Consider the following 22186-nt stretch of genomic DNA (forward strand, 5'->3'; position numbering starts at 1 on the left):
ATAACGCGATACTACGATAACGAAAACGCGATGATACGATAGTACGATGATGATAATGCGATACACTATCGCGTTTTCATCATCGTATTGTCGCGTTTTCACCATCGTACTATCGTATTATCGCATTTTCGTTATTGTAGTATCGTGATTTCGCAGTATCATTATCGTACTATCGCGTTATCACCATCGTACTGTCGCGTTATCACCATCGTACTATCGCGTTATCATCATCGTACTATCGCCTTCCGGTGCCCATGCGCACAGAAGAATTTCCTCTCCAGTGTTCTGGTTTCTATTCAGTATCTTGTTATTTAAGCTCTGTTGAAATTAAAAATGATTTCTATCGCTTGCTAATGGGTTGTAAAAAGTTTTTTCAGCTAAAACCAAATATGTACTTAGGCAAAAACTCTGCAGGTCAATTGGTTTGAGTTTTCTATATAGTTTATGATAACAAGAAACAAAAGAATGTTATATTGTACCATGATCAGGGCGTTTTTTGTTTGTTTTTATTTTGGTCTGACATGAATATTTTCACAAGTATGATGGTTTATATTTCAACACTGAAAAGTAAATGCATGTCTTGTAAAGCTCAGGCCATTGATGTTGAATTCCGTAAGACGCATAACAACACTGAAATCGGAGCATCGCAAATATTCGAAGAATATTGTTAGCAGTTTTCATGGCACATAGTTTCTTTTAATGCATCAAAGTCTGGCAATTTTCTGCAAAAATAAAATAAAAAGTAAAGCAGTTTACAACCAAAAGTGAGTTAACGCCCCCTTACTCAGACATTTTATTTATGATTTTACAGGAATGAGAAATGCAGTAAAATTATATCTGCACAGCATTCTGAACCTGTTTAACATCCAACACGCTTTGTCTCCCTAAATTCATTTTCTGTAAATGACTCTTAAATTGACGAAAGCTAAAAAGGCATGGAAAAATGTTAATTATTTTTTGCTTTTGACTAACTAGCAGCTGTAGCTATAGGAGGATCATCAATACAAATCAAGATTTTCACACACTAGCACCCGCGTTCGAATCTGCATATCGCCCTATCGCTAGAGCAGGAGCTGTAGTTCTAAAAGTATAAATTCTAATCTTCTCATTTTTAGCATGCACATGCGCACCGGAAGGCGATGGTGCGATAATGATAACGCGACAGTACGATGGTGATAACGCGACAGTACGATGATGATACTGCGACAGTACGATGGTGATAACGCGACAGTACGATGGTGATAACGCGATAGTACGATAATGATATTGCGAAATCACGATACTACGATAACGAAAACGCGATAATACGACAGTACGATGATGAAAACGCGACAGTACGATGGTGAAAACGCGATAGTATATCGCATTATCATCATCGTACTATCGTATTATCGCGTTTTCGTTATCGTAGTATCGCGTTATCATCATCGTGCTGTCGCGTTTTCGTTATCGTAGTTTCGTGATTTCGCGTTTTCATCATCGTACTATTGAGTATCGCGTTTCAGATCAACACATACAAAGGCGATGGCCCTAACGGAATTCCGTATTTTAACCATCTTAATCCTCGTGCTTTCGCTCGGTGAGGTCGCTGGGCGAAAAGTCGAAATGGTACAAATCAGCCACATAGATAATTGCAACACGTAACCCCGCCATTTTAACTTGTTAATTCTCGTGTTTTCGCTCGGCGGGGCCGCAAAACCTAAAGAGAACCTTAAGTCCCTACCTGAATAAACAGTGGACATACATACTATGTTGTGCAGAAAGGAAGATGTTAATAGGGTAAAAACAAGATAAAAGCAAGTGTAATACAAGTAACGCGGAAGTGTGTTCAATTGCACATCTAGTTGTATCTGTGGAAAAAAATGAAAATATGTAGTAATGATTCTGATTCGTTATCGTCACTGAATGTGTTATTTGGGAAACCCCTTGTTATGTATGGCCAACCGGGAATAATGTTTGTTTTACCCTTTGAATAATTTCTTCACTTTTTGTCATATCTATACTTTAAATTTTAACGACATGAAAGCTTTGTTTCTTTAACATACAAGCCACAGGTCTTCTTTTCAAAAACGTATAGTAACTTTGTAAGATTAGCAAAACTCGAGCTAAAGATTTATTTACCGTCGCATGATATTCACCATGAGCTTAAAAGCTCTTGTGCGACCATCTATATATGCTGTAATGGGTATACTTGCCTGGGCTAATTTTTCTTCTTGGACAACCCTTTAAATAATGACCGCCAACCTCCTTATGGGTCTGTTATGTATACTATCAGACTGTCTGTAGGTTAAATTTGGACCAGGTTTGCCACATTTCTGTGTACATATATCTGTTTAGCTAGTCCAAGGCTTCTTAGACAGTCTTGCGCTGCAAATCTTTTCCCCAACCACCACAGAGCAAATACCATTTGTCAATACCTTGTGGTCATCTCTAGCAATAGATATTGTAAAAAAACCGGCTTCTTTGTCTATGACCGCGTCAACGTATCCAACGCATATAAGGCGTATTTTTTTCATTCAAACTCTTTTTGATCCGTGGGTTATGACCCACCAGAAGCAGTAAAAATGTTTCATATCATGGAATTGCTTATCCTTTAAATACGCTTTTATTACGCTTAGCAAAATCCATGATCAGAAATGAATGTACTCTTTCTGGTAGTATGGCTACCGACTAGATAATTTTTTTTAAGTTTTTAACCATTTCTCTTATATATTCTGACCGTTCTTTCTTGGCTCTGATTATTTACAGCGTTTAGAGAAGAGAAGGGACAGAGTTTGGAGAAAAGAAGGGACATAATTATACAAAATATTAATAGCCTCAAGAGTTATCTCCTGTGCACAAAATAATATCTTTCTGGATGTGATTGGCCATAGTTCAGGGGTTAAATGTTTAACTGTTTTCACTAAAATATCATCTTCTTTACGTATACTAACGATAATATCAGATAGCTAGAAAGTACTACGTACATGTATTTGCTCACTTCATAAAATAAATAATTTGATAAAGAAAACAGTTATCTATATCGAAAAAGAAATTGCCACTAAAGTTTTGTGGCAAGGACCGACAACTTTTTTTTTTGTTATGCCCTAAGCCGGTTTAACTTCTCAAAATGAATTAAATTAACCCGTAACAAGATTTAATAGAGATAAACATTTCCGTGAAAAGTTTTGCTTTTCAAAAGGAAGGAGTGTATGACTGAATTTTGAAATACTGACAATAGCAACACAAAAATCTAGTGTTTGTTTGTTTGCTAGTTTGAGGAAGAGGGATAGCGACAACAGGCCGCGCATGGTACCTTACTATTTTGTTTATTGTCGCTTTTCCAGTATTTTAGTTGGAGGTTGATTTATAAGATACAGAAGACGCTTCAATATTCCAGAATCTTCCCTGGTTCCTTTTTAGTTGGAACAGCGGGAATACGAACATATGGTCCCTGATTTCGTAGTCACAAGAGCGCTTCGTCCGCTCAAAAAATGTATTGAAATAGTATGCAAGCTTTAATTTAATGCTTAAACTTTTGAAAACTCTTTGTTTCCGGTAACATGCACAAAAAAAGTTTTTATTATTATTATTATTATTATTATTATTATTATTATGTCTTTAGAGCATCAGTAAGTTGATTTCTAACATCACTGACCATGTGTAGTACGAGCATAAAAAGTGCAGCTTTGCAACTTTTTGTTAAAACGTTGAAAAGAAAATCTCCAAGGCCATAAAAACATTTAGGGTCGGGCCAAAAATTTAGGGTAGGTCGGGATACCGGAAACAAACAATTTTTTTACGCCTAATGTTTATCGATGCTTTGGGTAAAATTGCTATAGTTCTATATCCTCTTTATTGTTTAGATAGTGCCAAAATCCTATAGCTTATATATTGTACTTTATTGTTCCTTCTCTTAAGAAGGAACTCTTTAATTTGGTAAGTTACACTTGACTGAGCAGCTGACCTAGAAACCTGATGTAATATTACAATAGAAAACTGATGTAATATTTCAAGCTGTTCAATCAAACTTCTTGACCTTGGAATACTTACAGGATTAACCAGGTCAATGTCTTATTGCCGTATTTACTCAACTGAAAGTGGTAACGGATTTACTTTGTTGTTGGATTAAACAATTTATGTTAAATAACTAGCGTAAATACTTACTTGACATTGTTTGGCAGTATAAAACAACATAGTTCTTTTTTCAAAATTTTAGATTTTTTGGGTATTTTGGTACAGAAATAAACGCACCTTTGGTGCAAAATGTAACGCCCCAGGGACGCTACTTAACATGGGTAGTCAACGAAAGGCCCCATCTGGAATGGATGGAACAACCTATTTCCGGGCAAGCCCACGGCAGGCGTCATATTTATCTCCCCAGCATCCAGTCTAGACCGATACTGTTGGAAACAGTACCAAGTAAAGTAAATCACACAGCACTGAACACTAGTCTGGTTATTAGCCACAACCGGGATGCGTGAATCGAACCCGGATCGCTGTCGTTGTAGTCCAGACTGCTAACCAATGCGCCACTGATTCCTTGATTAAACAGTGGGGATACGGAATGTCAATAAGGTAGAATGGTCTTGTCCTTGTGTCTGATCCTGGGGTTCCACACACTGATGACCAACAGACGTTGCAGCCAAAATTTTACAAGATGATCACTATATATTTATATAAATGTGCCCTAGAAGGAACTTTTGCTATGCTTGAACTATCCTACCAAACGCCAGCCTGCTTATTATATTATTTATTATAATAAAATAAAGGCCAATAAGTCAAATACAGTTTATGAATATGCTTACTGGAATTTTGTAACAAAGTCTTTTCCCCACGATAGTTGTTTTATGCACTGCGTATTTCTTATGCAGATTTGTGACTATTTATTTAAGGTGAATGCACCTACCTTGAAATTATAGGTTCCGTTAATAAGATTCAGCCTTCTCCTCAGTATAATACGTGTTTTACATGTTTGATATTTCTATAACTTTTTTTCTCTGCAAACCTCCAAACACGCCTATTGGTGTCCATTTTTGATGAACTGAATAGCAATTCTTGAACTTCTCTTTAAGTTTAGGAAATAGATCTATCACCTCATGCTACAAGTGAAAATCTAAAAGTTTTTTTTTTCGAGGCACACAGAAAACAAAGAAATCTTCCAACTTTCCTTTGCCTTAAAAGGTGACAAGCGGCGTGTTTGATAAAGTTAACATAATAATATTGTATCATAGCTCGGTGTTTTTTCTTAACAAATTTGGTGCAGGTAAATCGTATACACTGAGCGCAGGGTGCGGTAACTAAAGGTAGCAGTTGGTAGTTTCCAGCCACAGATTCGAATTCAAAATCTGTCATTAGAGATAAAACCTTGAAGTGAAGGCTGTTTTGATGTTTGAAATATTTGTTGATGTGAGTTTGTGATTAACAAGTTTAAGAATGGTATATTGCAGAAATTCTGGCAGATGCGAATGTAAGCTTGATGGCTTCATTTTCATATAACTGCTTGAAATGCATATATACCACTATCAGCATTGAGCGTCTCGTGAACTGTCAAATGTCATATAGGCCTCACACAGTTGAAAATAGTGAAAAAAGTAATCGGTTGACAGGTATTTTTGTCCAGCTCTGCAAGTAATACTTGAAACTGAGTACAGAATGCAAGTGGCCATTTGGCTCTATCATTTCCCCTAACATTTTAAGGCCAGTTGGAGATATGGCTAATTTGGGCTGAAATGTCATGTATTTTCGCGGGCTGAAATTATCTTTCAGGTGGCTTGTGGATTTAAAAATCTATGCTTTGTATGAAGTTTACTATGTATTTTATTTCTTCTTCAAGTAAGATGTAAACCGGTATCTTTTTATTTTCAGGTCTGCATCTCGTAAGATATCGGAAGCCGTCTGACTTGGCCACATCGCTTGGAAGTCCGAAGTACTAGAAAAAACCGCCATCTGCTACCTTAAAAAGAGTGCTGGTATTAAATACCCGCACGCTAGTTACCGCACTGTTGGATAGGAAAGTATGCCAGCTTGTATGGCCGTGTCTCTAACAGCAGACAGCGAAGTGCATTTTATTGATTTTCTGCGCTCGCATTGGTTTATTTTACCTGAGATTTACACATTTGTAAAGCAAGGATTTTAAGTACTCACTGAACTGCTGTATATGGCAATGTGGAACGCCTACTGAACTACCATATATGGATGGCTATGATACAAAACAGAAAGAACATTAAAACTCTCGGGTAAACGATTTATACACGGGGGCTACGCCTCCTCGTACAAACCGTTTACCCTCGAGTTTCAATGCTCTTTCTATTACTTGGAAGTTCACTTACTCGTATATATCCGCTACTGTATTCATATGAAACATACATTTTAGGGCAAGAAGGATATACACGATGGATAATTATCGAAAACAAATGTTGATATGTTTTATTCTATGTTTCGTCGGCATGTTTGCAATCATGTTTGAAGTGGTCGGCTGTTTTACCGAAGCATGGCTAAGATATCATACGGACATACATATTAAACGCGGTGTCAGTTCATATAAGAAAAAGGACTCGGTATCTATTGGATTATGGACAGTCACGGTTTGCGGAACCGAAGAAAGCAATTCCATTTTTAGGGCCATCCAAGCCAAGCCAGCGACAGTATGTAAAACAGCTACTATTGAGCAATTACACAAGGCCATTGCTATGTCTAATAGCACTTTCAAAGGTAGGTTTGTTAGTGATCTGTCTAAATGTAAATTTCCCATAAAGGGTCTCTAAATAAAATAATAAATACCAGAAAAACTTGGACCAGTTAATTGCTGTAAGTAGTATACATGTATTGAGAGGCTTTCCGATTAAAAAGTCAAAACTATTGCCCGGGGTAAGAATCTCGAGGGTAAGTAGTTTAGACTATTGACCGGCAACCCAATCAGTATTTTTTATGACATGATGTCAGAAAATAATTTTCAGTTTTTTTGGGGTTTTTTTTTAGATTTTGACATGATAATTTTATCTAATACTAACATTTATTGTGCACATCATATACTAATATGCATCACATGTTCTTTCTGTTACCGGTATGTTCTGTTTTGTTCTGTAAAACCATGTTCTCTTTGTGTTCTGTTCAGAAAAAAATGGACATTGATGTTCAATGCTTAACAGAATTATTGTTCTAGTCCACTAAAGATGTGTTGAATATTGACTGGTCATATAGCACCAACTATATGGACCAGTGATTTTTATAAAGTTAATCATTTTACTAGTTAAAGTCGTGAGCATATTATACATAGAGATTCGCTTAAATAACATTTCGGTCCACCGCACTTTGTTTAGTTGTTTTTTTTTACATAATTTGTGACTTGCCATAATTTGGAAAACTATGGTGGCTGATTTCTGCCATTTCGTGTGTTCGCCTCTGAAGTTTCGTTATTTCGCCTCTCGAAAGTCGAAAGGCGAACACACGACAAATATGCATTATTTCGACCTTTCGTGTTTTCCTTACTTCGACATTTCGCCTCGCCGACACGAACACACGAAATTCCAGAAATCAGCCACCATAGAAAACAATATTTGTGGCTATCATTTATGATTACTAAGAAAAAACGAGCCAATACAAAAGATGGTTAAAAGTGATTTCACCACAATATGGAAGGATGAGGTTTTGTATCCTCCAAATTCAAGACCACTTCAAAATGCTTAAATCTCTTCTCTCTTCAGTTAAAATTATTACAGAGAAAAACGATGAAGGTAGTAGACATGTAATTACAATCAGCATATTACGTATTCTTTCATATAATTGAGTCGCGCCATGAGAAAAGCAACTGCGCGGATGCGCAGGCTGGTCTGGATCCATGCTGGTCGCAAAGCCACTATGTTGGTTTTCTCAGGCGCGGCTCATATATTCTCCATACGCGATTTCGGCAATGTCCGGATTTTAAAGAAAGCCATGTGCGCGTTTACGTCCGAAGAATGCCGAATTGCCTAAATAAGAATGGCTGTGACTAAAAACAGGTCTGGTGCGCCAGTGATATATACCAGACTCCGGTTTATACCGGATTCAAGCGATTGGAACGAAGAGTATCTTTAATGTATATATTCTGTAACTATGGTAATACTAACACTAACCTTTAGTCAGTATATTATACATACCGGTATTATACACTAAATGCGTGTGGACATGCACAAATGTGTGTATTTTTTTGTCGTGCGCTCCGATAATAATGATTTTGTGACATGCGCAGAACAACTGCACCAGATCTATACACAGAAATAGCCGAGTGTTCACGAGTTCACAACTTTATTATATACTTACACAAATTCTTAAAAAAAATGGCTTGTATTTCACAATTAAATATGAACAGGCAGAATAAAATCCGTATTGTACCTTCCGCATTGTACCTGCCTGACTACTTTCATTAATATGCATGACCTGACACAGTTTTATAAATAGCGCGCATAAAAACTTCACTTAGTTCCATTTTAATATCGATAAACATTGAAGATTTCGTTCAATAACAAAACAACAAACAAAAAGGTAGAGGTATATAATAAAAGGGTCATTTTAACAGTAGCTAGATCTGGGATTTTGTAATCGGCTCTCGTGGATTTGCAATTCGGATCACACTCGGCGCTTGCGCGCCTCGTCAGATCCGATCTTACATAATCCACTCGAGCCGAATACAGCATCCCAGATCGAGCTACTGTTATAATAACCCTATCATATGGTACATGCTCCATTTTTTGAAAGTTTTATTTTAAATTTGCTATTTTTGACCGATAGATAACCTTGTGTATCTGTTTTATTAAAAGAAGTGCAAAACATATTAAACCCGTTTATAAACTTTGGTTCTGTGTTTCAGAACAAGGGAAGGAATTTCTGAAGAGTTTTCTCCCGCAAAAGATTCTAACAGTAGTCGGTGGAGTGCTAGGAATATGCAGCTTAGCGCTAACATACGCTTTCGCCAAGACTAAGCCGAATGAAACTACGGGATCTTACACAGTGAGCGCAGTTTCCTGCATAGTTTGCTGGATCATATCAGGTAAGACATCTACATATACGGGGATACTCCCAACAATCAATTTCTGATCATAACTGGGAGGTAACATAGGAGGACTGTTTACACCAAATAAAAAGTTCCTTCTCATTGTTACAGTTTGAGGGGCCGAAAACAACAAAGTTCCAAATTGTTGAAGGAATATGGTATAATGAGTCATATAAGGCTTTTTAGTATAGTCCTTTTTTTTTTTTTTTTTTTTTTTTTTTTTTTTTTTTTTTTTTTTTTTTTAAAGAAGATATTGACCACTGCCATTGCGAATTTCTGGCTATATACATTTTGATTCTTATATCAACGAAATGCTATCAAGTACTGAAAAGTGTCTCAATCAAGATTGAAGTAAAGCAAATAATAATTATAATATAACCAAAAGGAACTGAGCATTTCTTTCTTCGTTTTGGGAGTCTTGCAGAGCAGGAACGATGCAACGCGCAGTGCGGACCCCCCTAACAGCACGGTAAATGTAGCGCTATGGGAAGTAATCGCTGCGCAGGAATACTTAGAACGAAAAAAAAACTTTATGTAATTTTAAAATAGTTAAAGTTGTTTATCCTTTTTTTATCATATTTAGGAAGTGTTAAACGTGCACATATTTTGGAAAGGTCCTTTAGATACGTAAACGGCTACAACAAAACTGATCATAGTCCATCATTTGTTGGAAAGTGAAATGTTGGGTCACCGGAAATTTACGGAAATCACCGGCAATTTGTTTGCTATTTTACAGTCATCTGCTTGCGAATTCATGATAAACAGGTCAATAAAGTGATCCTTTTTTATTTGAACAAGATTATACACATTTTTATTAAATTTTATTCATTATTCATTACTGTCACAGATTTTTGAAATTAAAAGAGTTTCAGTTTTATGACATTATCTGTATGATTATGTGGTTACTGCATAGATAAGGGTATAAAAGATATCAATTTTCTGCAACATGGTTTACTGTATAGGTTACCCTTAGCTTGTAATCTGAGAGATTTGTAAGATACGTTATTCATTTCAGTAACCTAAAATTTTTGTTGTCTTAAGAATTTTGATCACTTGTTTTGTCTGTTTAGAGATTTTAAAGAACTTTCTCAAACTATATAGGTTTATAGGATTTCTAAAAATAATAAAAGGACACAAACAATTTGAGAATTTTAGCGAATAAAGTCTCATAAAAAGTTTTTCTGATCATTTTAACAATTCAGACAAACAAATACCGAATATGATTAATTTGTTTTCCTAATAAATGCTGTCTGATTATTTAAATAGATTTCACAACCGCGCACGAAGTTATCGGTTGAATAGCGCACGTATTTTAGTCAAGAATGCGGAAGAGAAACTTAGTGTTTATGTATTGAAATTAGAAAAAAAAATAGTGTTTAGCAGTTTTAACTTCAATTCCAAATTCGTGATTCGGAACGTTAATTATGTTAACGCAGGTTAAAGGCGAGCTAGTAACCTTTACATTTTGTGACCCGGTCGTCTAGTGGTAACACGCTTGACTGTTAATCCAATGGTCCCGTTTTCGAATCCCAGTCCAGGCACTAGAAATTTCTGTGATGCTCTTGAGTATCTCCCACCCCACTAAGAGACCAGGAAAGAGGGTTTCGCGTATAGTGGTGCTATACACTGGGCACGTTAAAGAACCAGACTGTCTATTCGCAAAGAGCTAGTCTAAGTTAGTCGGACAGGCCTGTATCTAAAAAGGATTTCTTTCTCTCAGTTCTGAAGGCTTTGTTTCAATCTGCCCCTCTGGTCAGATCGCTATGTGTCTGTACTAGTGGCTGCGTTTGCGCTGTGTAAAGCGCCTTAAACATGTTTATCAGGAAAAGGGCGCTAAATAAACTTGGTATAATACATAAATCTGGTATAATATATTGTTTTCAGGTGCACTATTGTTTACAGCGGTGGGTATCCAGAACCACAACAATGCTAATTTTGAAAAAGAAAATCAAATGGAGGCTAATAAACCGGAAATAAGAGACATATTGACATTTTCAGTCGGTTCTTCGGCTTCCATCGTTATGTTGGGTATGTATACATCATGTGTAATAGTAATCACCCCCTGAACAAAACTTCATGTAATAGTAATCATTCCGTAAGAAACCTATGTGTAAAAGTAATCATTCCTTAACAAAACTAGTTGTAATAGCAAGGACGTAAAATCTACGATGACAATTGACGATAAATATAACAAGCAGCTTCTAAAGAAATTACTATTTCGTTTCCATAACGATTTAAATATCGTTTAGACCATTCAGTATGTAGAGAATGGTCTTGCTTTTTGCTGCGCAGATTATCGAGATCGACCGAAAAGTTTTAGTGAAAATCGGAGCCGAATGACAGAAGAAAATTAATCAAAAATGGCGAGTGTGAAAATGCGTAAAGTTTTCGTAGTAAAGCAAGATCCGGACAATGCCGACAAGCTTGATCTTATAATCAGATTGTATACTGATTTATCGCAGCCTACAGGAGTTACTTACATTTTTTATTATCTCGGTGTTTAATTCGTGATTTAGCTTAACATTACCTGTATGTATTGGTACATTTTACAAATACGTCAAGCATATTTTCCATCCTGATTTCGCAGAAGTACGGGTTTTGAGGTTATTGTTGTATATTTTACTTATATTAAGACCTCAATTAAATTTAGATTTATGTTTATTTGAAAAGAATTTTGACAGCGTTTCATCTATTCTTTCGAAACAAACATGACAAATAATGATTTACGGACTTGACGTAGGGCTGGGTGTTAATTTGTCGATCGCTGATTAATTATTCAATTACTGAACAAGTTATCATTCCCTAACAAAATATATGTGTAATAGTAATCATTCCGTAATGTTCAAAACCTACGTGTAATGGTAATTATTCAATTGCAAATTACATGTCCATTACCTTTATTTATCTTGTTATTTTTCAGGAGTTGGGAGTTCATTTGGAGTACTCCTGGCACTAATTATACCTATAATGATTGTCTGCCGTATTAGGAGTGGTAATGGTGCGGAGGCATATACAAACCAGGCTATTTAAAGCTCTTTGTAATGCAGAATAATTGTTTTTATTGCCTACGCCATTGTATACAGTCTATTATTCAACAACAACATCAACACCACTTACAACAGCAATATCAACACTAATTTCAGGACAATGTGTAAAGTCTGTCTCAAAGAAATTTGGACCTCCGATGACTTATTTATACTGAATCTAACCAGGAAGGTCTAATACGTATCAGTTGTTCCAGATCTAACATTGTCAAAAGTCATCGTTGAGACTAGAAGGTTAATATCTCTAGATATTTAATTATTCAATGAAGTCGTAAATCAAGAGTTTGTGATTTCGAAACGTAACACGCGAAATTTCCCTTAAATCTCCAAAACAGAGAAATAAACAACAGCGAATTTCCGTATAGAAAATAAAATTCAGTCGCATGTGAAAACGACTGTTGCACAAATCTTTGAAATTCCCGAAGGTGACTTTTTTAATTCACAAAAACATGTTTTATGTCAGTTGATCCCTTTCCATTACTTTATATCAGCCCAAAATTTAGGTCCAAAATGAGATGAGACAGACTTAGTTCAAGGTTACCGTAATAGTTAACTCCCTTTGCAAATCTTGCAGCCATTTCGGTGTTAAACGTGTCGATACTTTTCAAAATCAGTTAAAAATCTAAGGACAAAAAATAGACACTTGTCAAATGCCTTCCTATGTGCAGAGATTACATACATAGCAACAATACAAGAACATTCTTTTATCGGTAAACAGAAGATAAATTCTTGTCTAATCTGTAGCAGTGTTTATATAAGTATTAACCCTAAAATGGCTACCAGGGGAGATAATGTGTGCTATGTGAATACTATCACAGGGCTAAAAGGCAGTTACTCCACGAACATATACATCAGATCATTTCGTAATTGAAATATCTTCACAGTTACCCACCTTTGCAGGTAAAGTTGATATCTATAAAACTCGGATGTGTGAGTTTTCGACTGTAATAGCTGTCAGCTGCCTACCGTCTCTATGGAGTTTTATCATTCTTCCACACCCGCTTCAAGCTCTGTAAAAAAGAGACTGAGGTTCCTAATGACCTATTGTTCTATATCTTTAGTTGCTGACAGGACGGATTACATGCTGAATTTTGTCATTACATGATTCATAAACTTACGCGTGATATTATGACGATGTCACATTTTTGTATCGTACGTTAATTCAGATAAAATTCTCTCGCCAACCATTATCATACTTCATTTCTTTTAGGCTTGCACTTTGATTTGTTTTGTGTTTCTTAATTCACATTCTGGCACTGCCAAGCTTTTTTCTGCTTTAGCAACAGTTCTTACACGTGCATTTAATGAGAATAAATTGAAATTGTATTGTTTTCGTTTGTCTTTATTAGTCTTTACATTTTCACTCGTGGCTGCGACAGTCGTGAAAATATTTGCATTATAGTGTTCACTCGGTGAAATTTATTTCGATCTTACATTGAAACAAACAAATATCCTCTATATCTTGATTTTTGGTTGCGGGTTTATCCCGCTACCAAAGTTAAAGTGTATTTCTGACAGTCATAGCATCTTTATTTTATTCCGAATCACATCCAAAGGATGTTCATGTGCTACACAAAATAGTCCCATTCATGAACAGTGCGGATGAATTATCAATGAACAAGCAGTTCTTATTCAACCTGTATCCACTCACACTGACCATTTAGATTATATAAGATCTATCAATGATAAGGTATTCCAGCCCATAGTTACATCACAAGCTGGGTCAGACAGAGTTCATCTTAGATATGAGGCACATTAAATTTGTATTTGTTTCTCATTCATGTATATTCATCTATAGACTGGCATTTAAACAGAAAATAAATCTACCAAAAACCCGCAACCATCAGACATTTCAAGGCTTTGATTTCTTGATAGTGAATATGTAATATGTGTTTTCTCGACAAGACTATTGTTCAGTTACAAAGAATTGAAACATAAAACTTATAGAAATACAATAACAAACTTGTTAACTTTAAAACGTTTGTAAAACACGCACCCCAAGATCACAGACTTTTGTCCTTTGACCTACTGACCCCGAAAACAAGAGGCAATTATCCAATGAAGTTTGACGCCTGCAGGCCAAAATGTTCTAAAGTTATCGAGCGGAAACCATTTTCCGTCCAAGAGCCACCGTTACTTTAACCTTTGACCTACTGATCCCCAAAACAATAGGATCATTTTCTGACCACAGGCAATAATTCTATGAAGTTTGACGTCTGTAGGCCACTCGTTCTTAAGTTATCGATGGAAACCGTTTTCAGTCTCAAGGTCACTGTGACTTATTGACCAAAAAAAGACAAGTATATAAGTGTCTATAATAAGGCATCGGTAAAAGGGACAAGTTAGGATGAAACGATTGATTAACACTCACACATACACACACACACATACCTATACATGTACAAAGGGGTCCGACACGTGTGGGTCACCTTAATATGGCATAATAAATAGTCCTAAGGCACTGGGGGCAAAAACATTGGTCAATAGATATATAACTGTGACCAGGGAAATTGCTCTCTATTGGCCCTTCAACTACCTCACTCAACAAAAAAACCCAAATTTTTAACACGCTTCGTTGCATCCATTGTTTCTCTCTGTGAATTTCAGGGCTATGCATTGCCACTCATGAAAACACACAACTTTAATACATGCCTTAAACGATGTTCATTTTGTCAAGCTTTGTATGTCAAAATAACGAATAAATTTCGATCCATTTACACGCGTTCGTACACACGGAATGCATCAGTAAAATGAATCTTAAATTCAAATTATCGGCGAGTAATTGCTACAGATCGATAAACAAACATATTTTACTAACACTCACCACTGTTGAAATGTTTCTGTTTCACTTAACATAGACAAAAATCAGTTCCAAGTAAATTTTAAAACATTTTCGCCAACACACTCCATTTTCCATGTCGCGTGCAACTGACAGAACCGGTGATGTAACAAATGATTTGATTGGCTAAACGCTTTAAAATCACTTGTTACATCACCCGTTCTGTCAAATAGCACGCGCCAGTAAAGATGGAGGATGGTGGGGGAAATATTTTTAAAATTTACTTGGAACTGATTTTCGTCTGTGTTAAGTGAAATATAAATATAACATTAGTGGCGAGTGTTAGTAAATATGTTTGTTTATCGGACTGTAGCATTTTTTTACTGACAATTTGCGTTCAAGAGTCATTTTACTGATGCATTCAGTGTGTACGAACGCGTGTAAATGGATCGAAATTTATTCGTTATTTTGACATACAAAGTGTGACAAAATGAACATCGTTTAAGGCATGGATTAAAGTTGTGTGTTTTCATGAGTGGCAATGCATAGCCCTGAAATTCACAGAGAGAAACAATAGATGCAACGAAGCGTGTTAAAAATTTGGGGTTTTCTTTATCATTTTCATATTATTAGAATGTATATTGGCGTCTACTGTATCTTTCAACTACATATTTTATTGTAGGTGGCCTCTGACTGCGTATGCTATTCTCAGTGCTTCTTACGATTATATTTCTACTTCTTAATTTTGAGTAGAGCAGATATGACATAGAGAAATCAGTTTACTTAGGATTATGTATAGTAGGTTTGAATCAGGTTTTATGTATTATTTTCCATATCGTTTAATTGTTTCACTAGAAAACGAGAAGTTAATTGTCAGGTTGTCAGGAGTCTGTCATAAAATAGAGAAAAGTGGAAACTTCACAGGTCGCTCAACACGACAAGAACGAAAATGTTGCAGGCTCGGTTCGATATACAGCCTGTTCATGGACGGTAGTGGAAATGCATGCTACCGTCTACGCCCTCTAGCCCCTGGTTGAGCAGAACTCAACATTTAGACATGCTAAAAGTACAAAAAGTAATTTAGAGACATCCGCAGATGTATTCAAACGGCGATGAACATGGAACCTTCAATAATATACGTGTTGAGGCGTGTAATTCCATGAAGAGCGGCGTTTGGTCCCCAGGTAAAGTAAAGGGTTCGTCCCAAACGAGAAAACAATGGGCAGAACTTAACTAACTGGAATTTAGGAAGGGGATCTGAGGTTATGGAGCCTGCGTATCACAGGAACTGTCAAAAGACAAAATTAAAAAGCAGGCACCATATCCAAGGGGTGATTATACAATACCCTAGGCTATGAAAACGGGAGTGTTGGAACCACACAGGCCTAAATGGTCATGTTGAGAAACTAAACAGTACCAATAACATGACATAAAAGTCGTGCTGAACGATCTGAGAAGATCGAAATATAACAGCCCTGATTGAATATAAGGGGAAAAGACTAAATATTAACTGTATGTTAAAAGACTAAATATTTTGTAAGAGGGAAGAGGCATTAATCATTGAGCGAAGTATAGTTTTAGCCCAAACTGTATCACATTAAGAACTTTTTACCAACTTATAAATGATAATAAGAATTAGAATATCACACAAATTATATTCATAGTGTATTTTCATTAGAAGTAACGAAATATGCGAAACCCCTCACTCGAGCTGAATTGTATGGTAGTAAAATCAATTAGACTCCAAACAAAAGGACTAGGAAACATAGCAACCATGAGTCAAAGTAAGTGGATACCTTTTACAGCTGCTACACTAGTAAACCTTTGGAAACATATGACGCCATCAAGCATAATAATTAATCGGCCTGAAGTTGGAAGTACAGCAGTAACAGCAGTAGCTACTGCCAGCAGTTACAGCAGTTAATAAGCTGTTACACTAGTTTGATGATATTACTGACATCAGATATGTTGTGTAAAATAAAAACCTTCCCCTTCTTCACAATAGACATCACATCAAGTAGAACCCTATCAGTACATCTAAATGTTGTCTCAAATTGGCATTTTTCCTTTTCTGTACTGTTATTTCACGCTCAAAATTGGGGAAAGGGGTGCCCTCCCTGTCCCCCCACCCCCCTGCTCCTACGCCTATGGTAAAGTAGTGAAAACTTAAAGTAAGTTTGGCCCGGCACGTTTTCTAAATAAAATGAGTAAATGTATTCTATAGGCATATATATTCAATGTGATCTTTTAAATGATAATTGAAGGGAAGATAGGAATAAATATTGACAAAAAGTTTTTGCGGTAGAATCGGATTTCCTGGCTCCGTAAAGACAAATACACGGCTACTAAACGCTAGCGCCACCACCAAATTGTGGTGATAAGGAAAAGAGCTATCGACATTTCCGTGGTGCAGCTATCGCCCGTTTCTACTTGTAAACACGTGAGTAAAATTTATATTTTATCTTATATTTTCATTGATAGAACTTTTTCCGAAAATCGGAGAATGTAGTTCCGTGTAACAACATTTTTACTACAGGTTGGCTGTAATTTCATTAAAATATTATGCAAATTGTGGTGCCAGGACCTTTCTTCCCGAATCTGACATTGGCATATTTTCATATCGTCCAACATACGAACACCATTCCGATGATTAGACACACTATAAGAACATACCTGCGCATGCAAATGGTGTAGAAATGAATTACACGTATTCCCATACACCAAACAATTACGAAAAACAGTAAAAAGTTAAAACACGACTATTTTGGAAAGTGGTGGCGCTATCACTCAAGTCGTGGCGCTATACAGTAGTGGTGGCGCTGTTGTATATGATTAGTGACTGATATATTCACTTTTAATATATGAAAATGTCTGTCTGCATGCCACGGCTACAATAATCGATGTTATCAACCTATCCCACACTACACCCAAGTTACGTTACTAGACAAAATACATGTAGTAAACGCTACATGATCGCATATGGATTCAGATTGCACATCTAAGCTCTATTGATTTATCATATTTAATCGATTGGAATTGAAAATGTACTGTACTCACTTTTCAGAAAGGCCTTTTGTTTACAATGACCTGCAAACGACGTATAAAAACAAAGGGGAGTAACTTTCAGAATCTTAATATAACAAATAAATTCTACACTATCTTCAAATTATTACCTGGACACAAATCTTTATTTGAAATAAAAGTGTTGCTACTACTATTTTTCTTGACCTGAATTTAAAGTACACTTACATTTGTATTTAAGTAGAATATTTAAAGGTTAGAAAAAATTCTACATTAACAGTTTAAACAAAGGAAAATATTTACTTTGACTACAAGAGTCCCAAGAGTCTGTGAGTATTTTGTTCTTTTTTTTTTGGATAGAGAATGTTTCATAATGGTAAGTAAACTATGATCGTGTTTTTCTTTCTTTAATAACTTAATTCCTTGCAGGAAAATTATCAATTAGAGAATGTTGGTGTTTGTTTTGTTCCGGATGCGTCAGCAGTTCGTATTACTGAATGCCGTAACAGCGCCACCACTACTGTATAGCGCCATCACTAGAGTTATAGCGCCACCACTTTTAAAAATCCTGGTTTATTTCTTCTATTTCTTCTAACCAGAGATTCTGTTATTCATGATGTGTGCGTATATAATTATTCATCATTTCTACACCATTTGCATGCGCAGATATGTTCTTACAGTGTGTCTATTCATCGGAATGATATTCGAATACTGGCCGATATGAAAATGTGCCACTGTCAGATTCGGGAGAAAAGCTCCTGATACCACAATTTGCATATTATTTTAATGAAATCACAGCCAACCTGTAGTAAAAGTGTTGTTACACGGAACTACATTCTCCGATTTGCGAAAAAAGTTCTATCAATAAAAATATAAGATAAAATATAAATTTTACTCACGTGTTTACAAGTTGAAACGGGCGATAGCTGCACCACGGAAATGTCGATAGCTCTTTTCCTTATCACCACAATTTGGTGGTGGCGCTAGCGTTTAGTAGCCGTGAAATAGGACTCAACTAGATTTAGGTGTTAATCCATCGCATAATGTAGATTTGGGATAAGTGAGAAGTTTGGGGGCCCCCAGCTCCGCCCCAGACCTTTACTTTTAGATCGGACCGGGTAGTAGTCCCTACCAGGCACGGGTGACTGCCATTCCGGGAAAACTCTTGCTCGGGAGGAACCCGGGTCGAGGTGTGAGGCAGGCGTGGGTCCGGGGTGGCCTAAAATCGTTCCAGCAGTTAATAGGAGGTCCCTATGGGACCTTTAGTTAGGGTTGAGACCGGGTGGTCGTTGTAGAAGGTGGCGGTCTATGGAGGGCCAGCATATTGGCTATTCCGGGAAAACTCTTGTTTATTCGTGAGCGGGTCTCAAAGTTGGTTTTAGGCCATTTTCGGAATTTTTCATTTTTTCAGTTTGGACGCCCCCATCTGCCCCAGACCTTTAGTTTTGGATCGGACCGGGTGGCCGTTGTAGAGAAGGTTGTCCCCCACCAGGCACAGGTGGCCGCCATTCCGGGAAAACTCTTGTTTGGGAGGAGCCCGGGTCGAGGTGTGAGGCGGGTGTGGGTCCGGGGTGGCATAATTTGAAGGTTGTTCATGTTGAGAAACGGCGTAAACCCAACACAGTTAAGGTTTATCAGATGCATAAATGCAATTATTTCTTTACTTCATGTCCGCACCCTTTTAACGTATGTCGTTAATTTCATGTCGATTTGACTCTTCATATTTCGACCAACTTAAAAGTCAGACTTAGCCGTGAAGAAATATTGTTTGTGTTTGGGTTTTACGCCCGTTTTCATCAACATTTTATTTTGCTACAAGCACTAAACTCTTTGTCCACAGTAACTAACAACTGTCCCATTGAAAAACTTTAATCACGGATAGAGTGATCGTACCGGACACCAAACCTATGATCGCTTGATTGACGGACGACCCTCCGAAAAGGGTGTCATTCGGTCCGATATGAGGGGTGGGGGTAATTTTTGACTGGATGATTTAGACAAGAGACTAATTGCTAACCATTTTTGTTCCTTGGGTCACTTGTATTTAAAGTTTCAAAACTGGAAATGCATATATTTGTTAACCATGGTTTAAAATGTTCATTTAAAAAGGTGAAAGTTAACATCGTGGTAATGGCTGTATATGCCGGTGTTGAAATAATTTATAGCCCGACCCAATTGTTTTGTTTGTTTTTTTTTTTGTTGTTGTTTTTTTTTTTGTTTCTTATTTTTTTTTTTTTTTTTGTTCTTTGTTTATAAGATATGCTTGTGTTATTTTATGTATGAAACAAAGAGCAATCAAATATATTTAAAAGAAAAAAACTGAAGTTAGCAGTTAATTTTTGAAACGCGGAAGTTAATTGTTATCACTTCTCTCTCGTTTATTCATATTCATATTTAAAAAATATATATTTTTTTTTTTTTTTTTTTTTTTGATAGTGCTGTTTTAAAACAGACTCTGAGCGATCATGTTTCGGGGGACCCGGGTTCTAAAGTTTTACGTAAAAGTCTAGAGACGGCACCGATCTTTCATATTTTATGCTTCGGTTCATTCATATCATCCGGTTGTTGTTTCAAGCTAAAGTTGAAAATGGCATCGATTTTGTGGCTATATCCAGTCATAATATTCACGTTTTTCATATTTGAAAAAAAAAACATGCTGATTAAAACTGGAAGTTTTTATCTGAGCGATAAATATGAATGCGGTCAAATGCTGACAAAATCTTAGCCATATATTTACTCTAAACATATATATTGTTTTTCTTCTTCAATGCGTTCGTTCTAGCTTTGATGGAAAAGAATATCAGAAAAGATATTTAAAGTGGGCAGTAGTTATATCTACCCCTTTTATGAACTACAAGTAAATACTAAATTGTTTGAAAATGATAAAAAAAAAAACTGGATGCGAAATGAAATCTTTAGCAAACAAGCTGTTTGCCGTCAACGCTTAGAACGCAAAGACGTGGCGTCATCAAGCGTAATGTTTTGACGTTCCATTAGATGGCGCTCTATTACGCCTTCTTGACCTTGATATGAAACTAATTAAACCTCATAAATCCCTTATTCAGGAGATGTTTATATCATATAGAAAACAGATGAAACTGCATTGAGTGAAATATCTAACTATACAAATAAATGACGAGGCAGTAACATCTACAGGAAACTGATAAACTGATTTAGTGACACAATTTCTGCTGGCAGTATTACATGTAGGACACTGATATACCAAATACCTGATGCCAGTAACATCAAACTGGTATAACAGCATTTTGAAGTGCTGTAATTGCTTGCTGTAGTGGTTAACTGCTAGTAGTACATGCAATTAACTGCTGTAACTGTTGCCGGTTAACTGCTATAAGTACTGGCAGTAGTAGTATTTAATTTAACTGCTGGCAGTAGCAGCAGTAAATTGCTCCTACTGCTGGCAGTAGCAGCAGTTAACTGCTTCTACTGCTGCTACTGCTGTACTGTCAACTTCACGCCGATCAATAGCTCTAAATCGAGCTAAAAATGATGCACGTAAAATATCATTCCAATATGACGGACACGGTATGCGGCGAGTACACTTTAGGAGACACAGTAAACGCAGATAAATGCAAGGCCAATTGGTAAAATCAGTTAAGATAATAATATGCATGATATTTTCCAAAAGAAAGAAAGTGAATTCCGGCAGCTTTTTGCACGGAAATAAAATTCCGGTTCCCTAGCCTATGCACGGTACTTTGGTTAGAGAACCGGTTCCGGACGAATAAGTTCGTTGTCCAGGTAACCGATTCCGGTTCTCAAGCCACTGCCTAAAATAAAGGCCCTCCATAATTTCATATTCATATGAATTCATAAGTTGACATCCTTGGTGACATCCTTGGTGTCATGTAAAAACCCTGTTTTGGGAAGATATCATTTACCACTTTCTTAACCAAAGGGGCCTATAACAATATTTGGACAATATCAACATCAAAATAAACATTTATTGTCATTCATATATATGTAGACCTAATATGATAGGAATGTGTCTGCGGAACTTGAAACGAGCGCACAGGTTTATTTTGATCTTTATAAATTTATTAACTAAACATTGTTACAGACACCTTTGGTTCTCGCATCTCAGTAAGTCGGATTCGGTTTAAGAGCAAGTTTATATACTTTCGGTGTTTAAAGTTTTGGACAACTACAAAAAATGCTAGGCTGCCAGAAAAAAATTCTGGACGCCGTCAAGATTATAAATATGTCAGACACTGGTAGAGGACCATCCAAGGAACATTCATGCCAAGTTTCATCAAAGTTCATTCAGTTGTTTTGGAGAAGATGTCGTTTGATGACGGACGACGGACACAG

The 22186-nt window shown here is 36.5% G+C and overlaps 1 protein-coding gene across 1 annotated transcript; it reads left to right on the plus strand.

Moving 5' to 3' along the window:
- Positions 1-6084: 6084 nt before the first annotated feature.
- On the plus strand, positions 6085-13380 carry LOC123561305 (uncharacterized). Its single transcript, XM_045353579.2, has 4 exons — positions 6085-6693; positions 8828-9007; positions 10895-11038; positions 11931-13380. Exons 1-4 carry the CDS (start codon positions 6375-6377, stop codon positions 12038-12040), a joined length of 753 nt encoding a protein of 250 aa, XP_045209514.2. The 5' UTR covers positions 6085-6374; the 3' UTR covers positions 12041-13380.
- The last annotated feature ends 8806 nt before the right edge of the window (positions 13381-22186 follow it).

This window comes from Mercenaria mercenaria, chromosome 10 (assembly GCF_021730395.1).
Source record: "Mercenaria mercenaria strain notata chromosome 10, MADL_Memer_1, whole genome shotgun sequence".
NCBI lineage: Eukaryota > Metazoa > Mollusca > Bivalvia > Venerida > Veneridae > Mercenaria > Mercenaria mercenaria.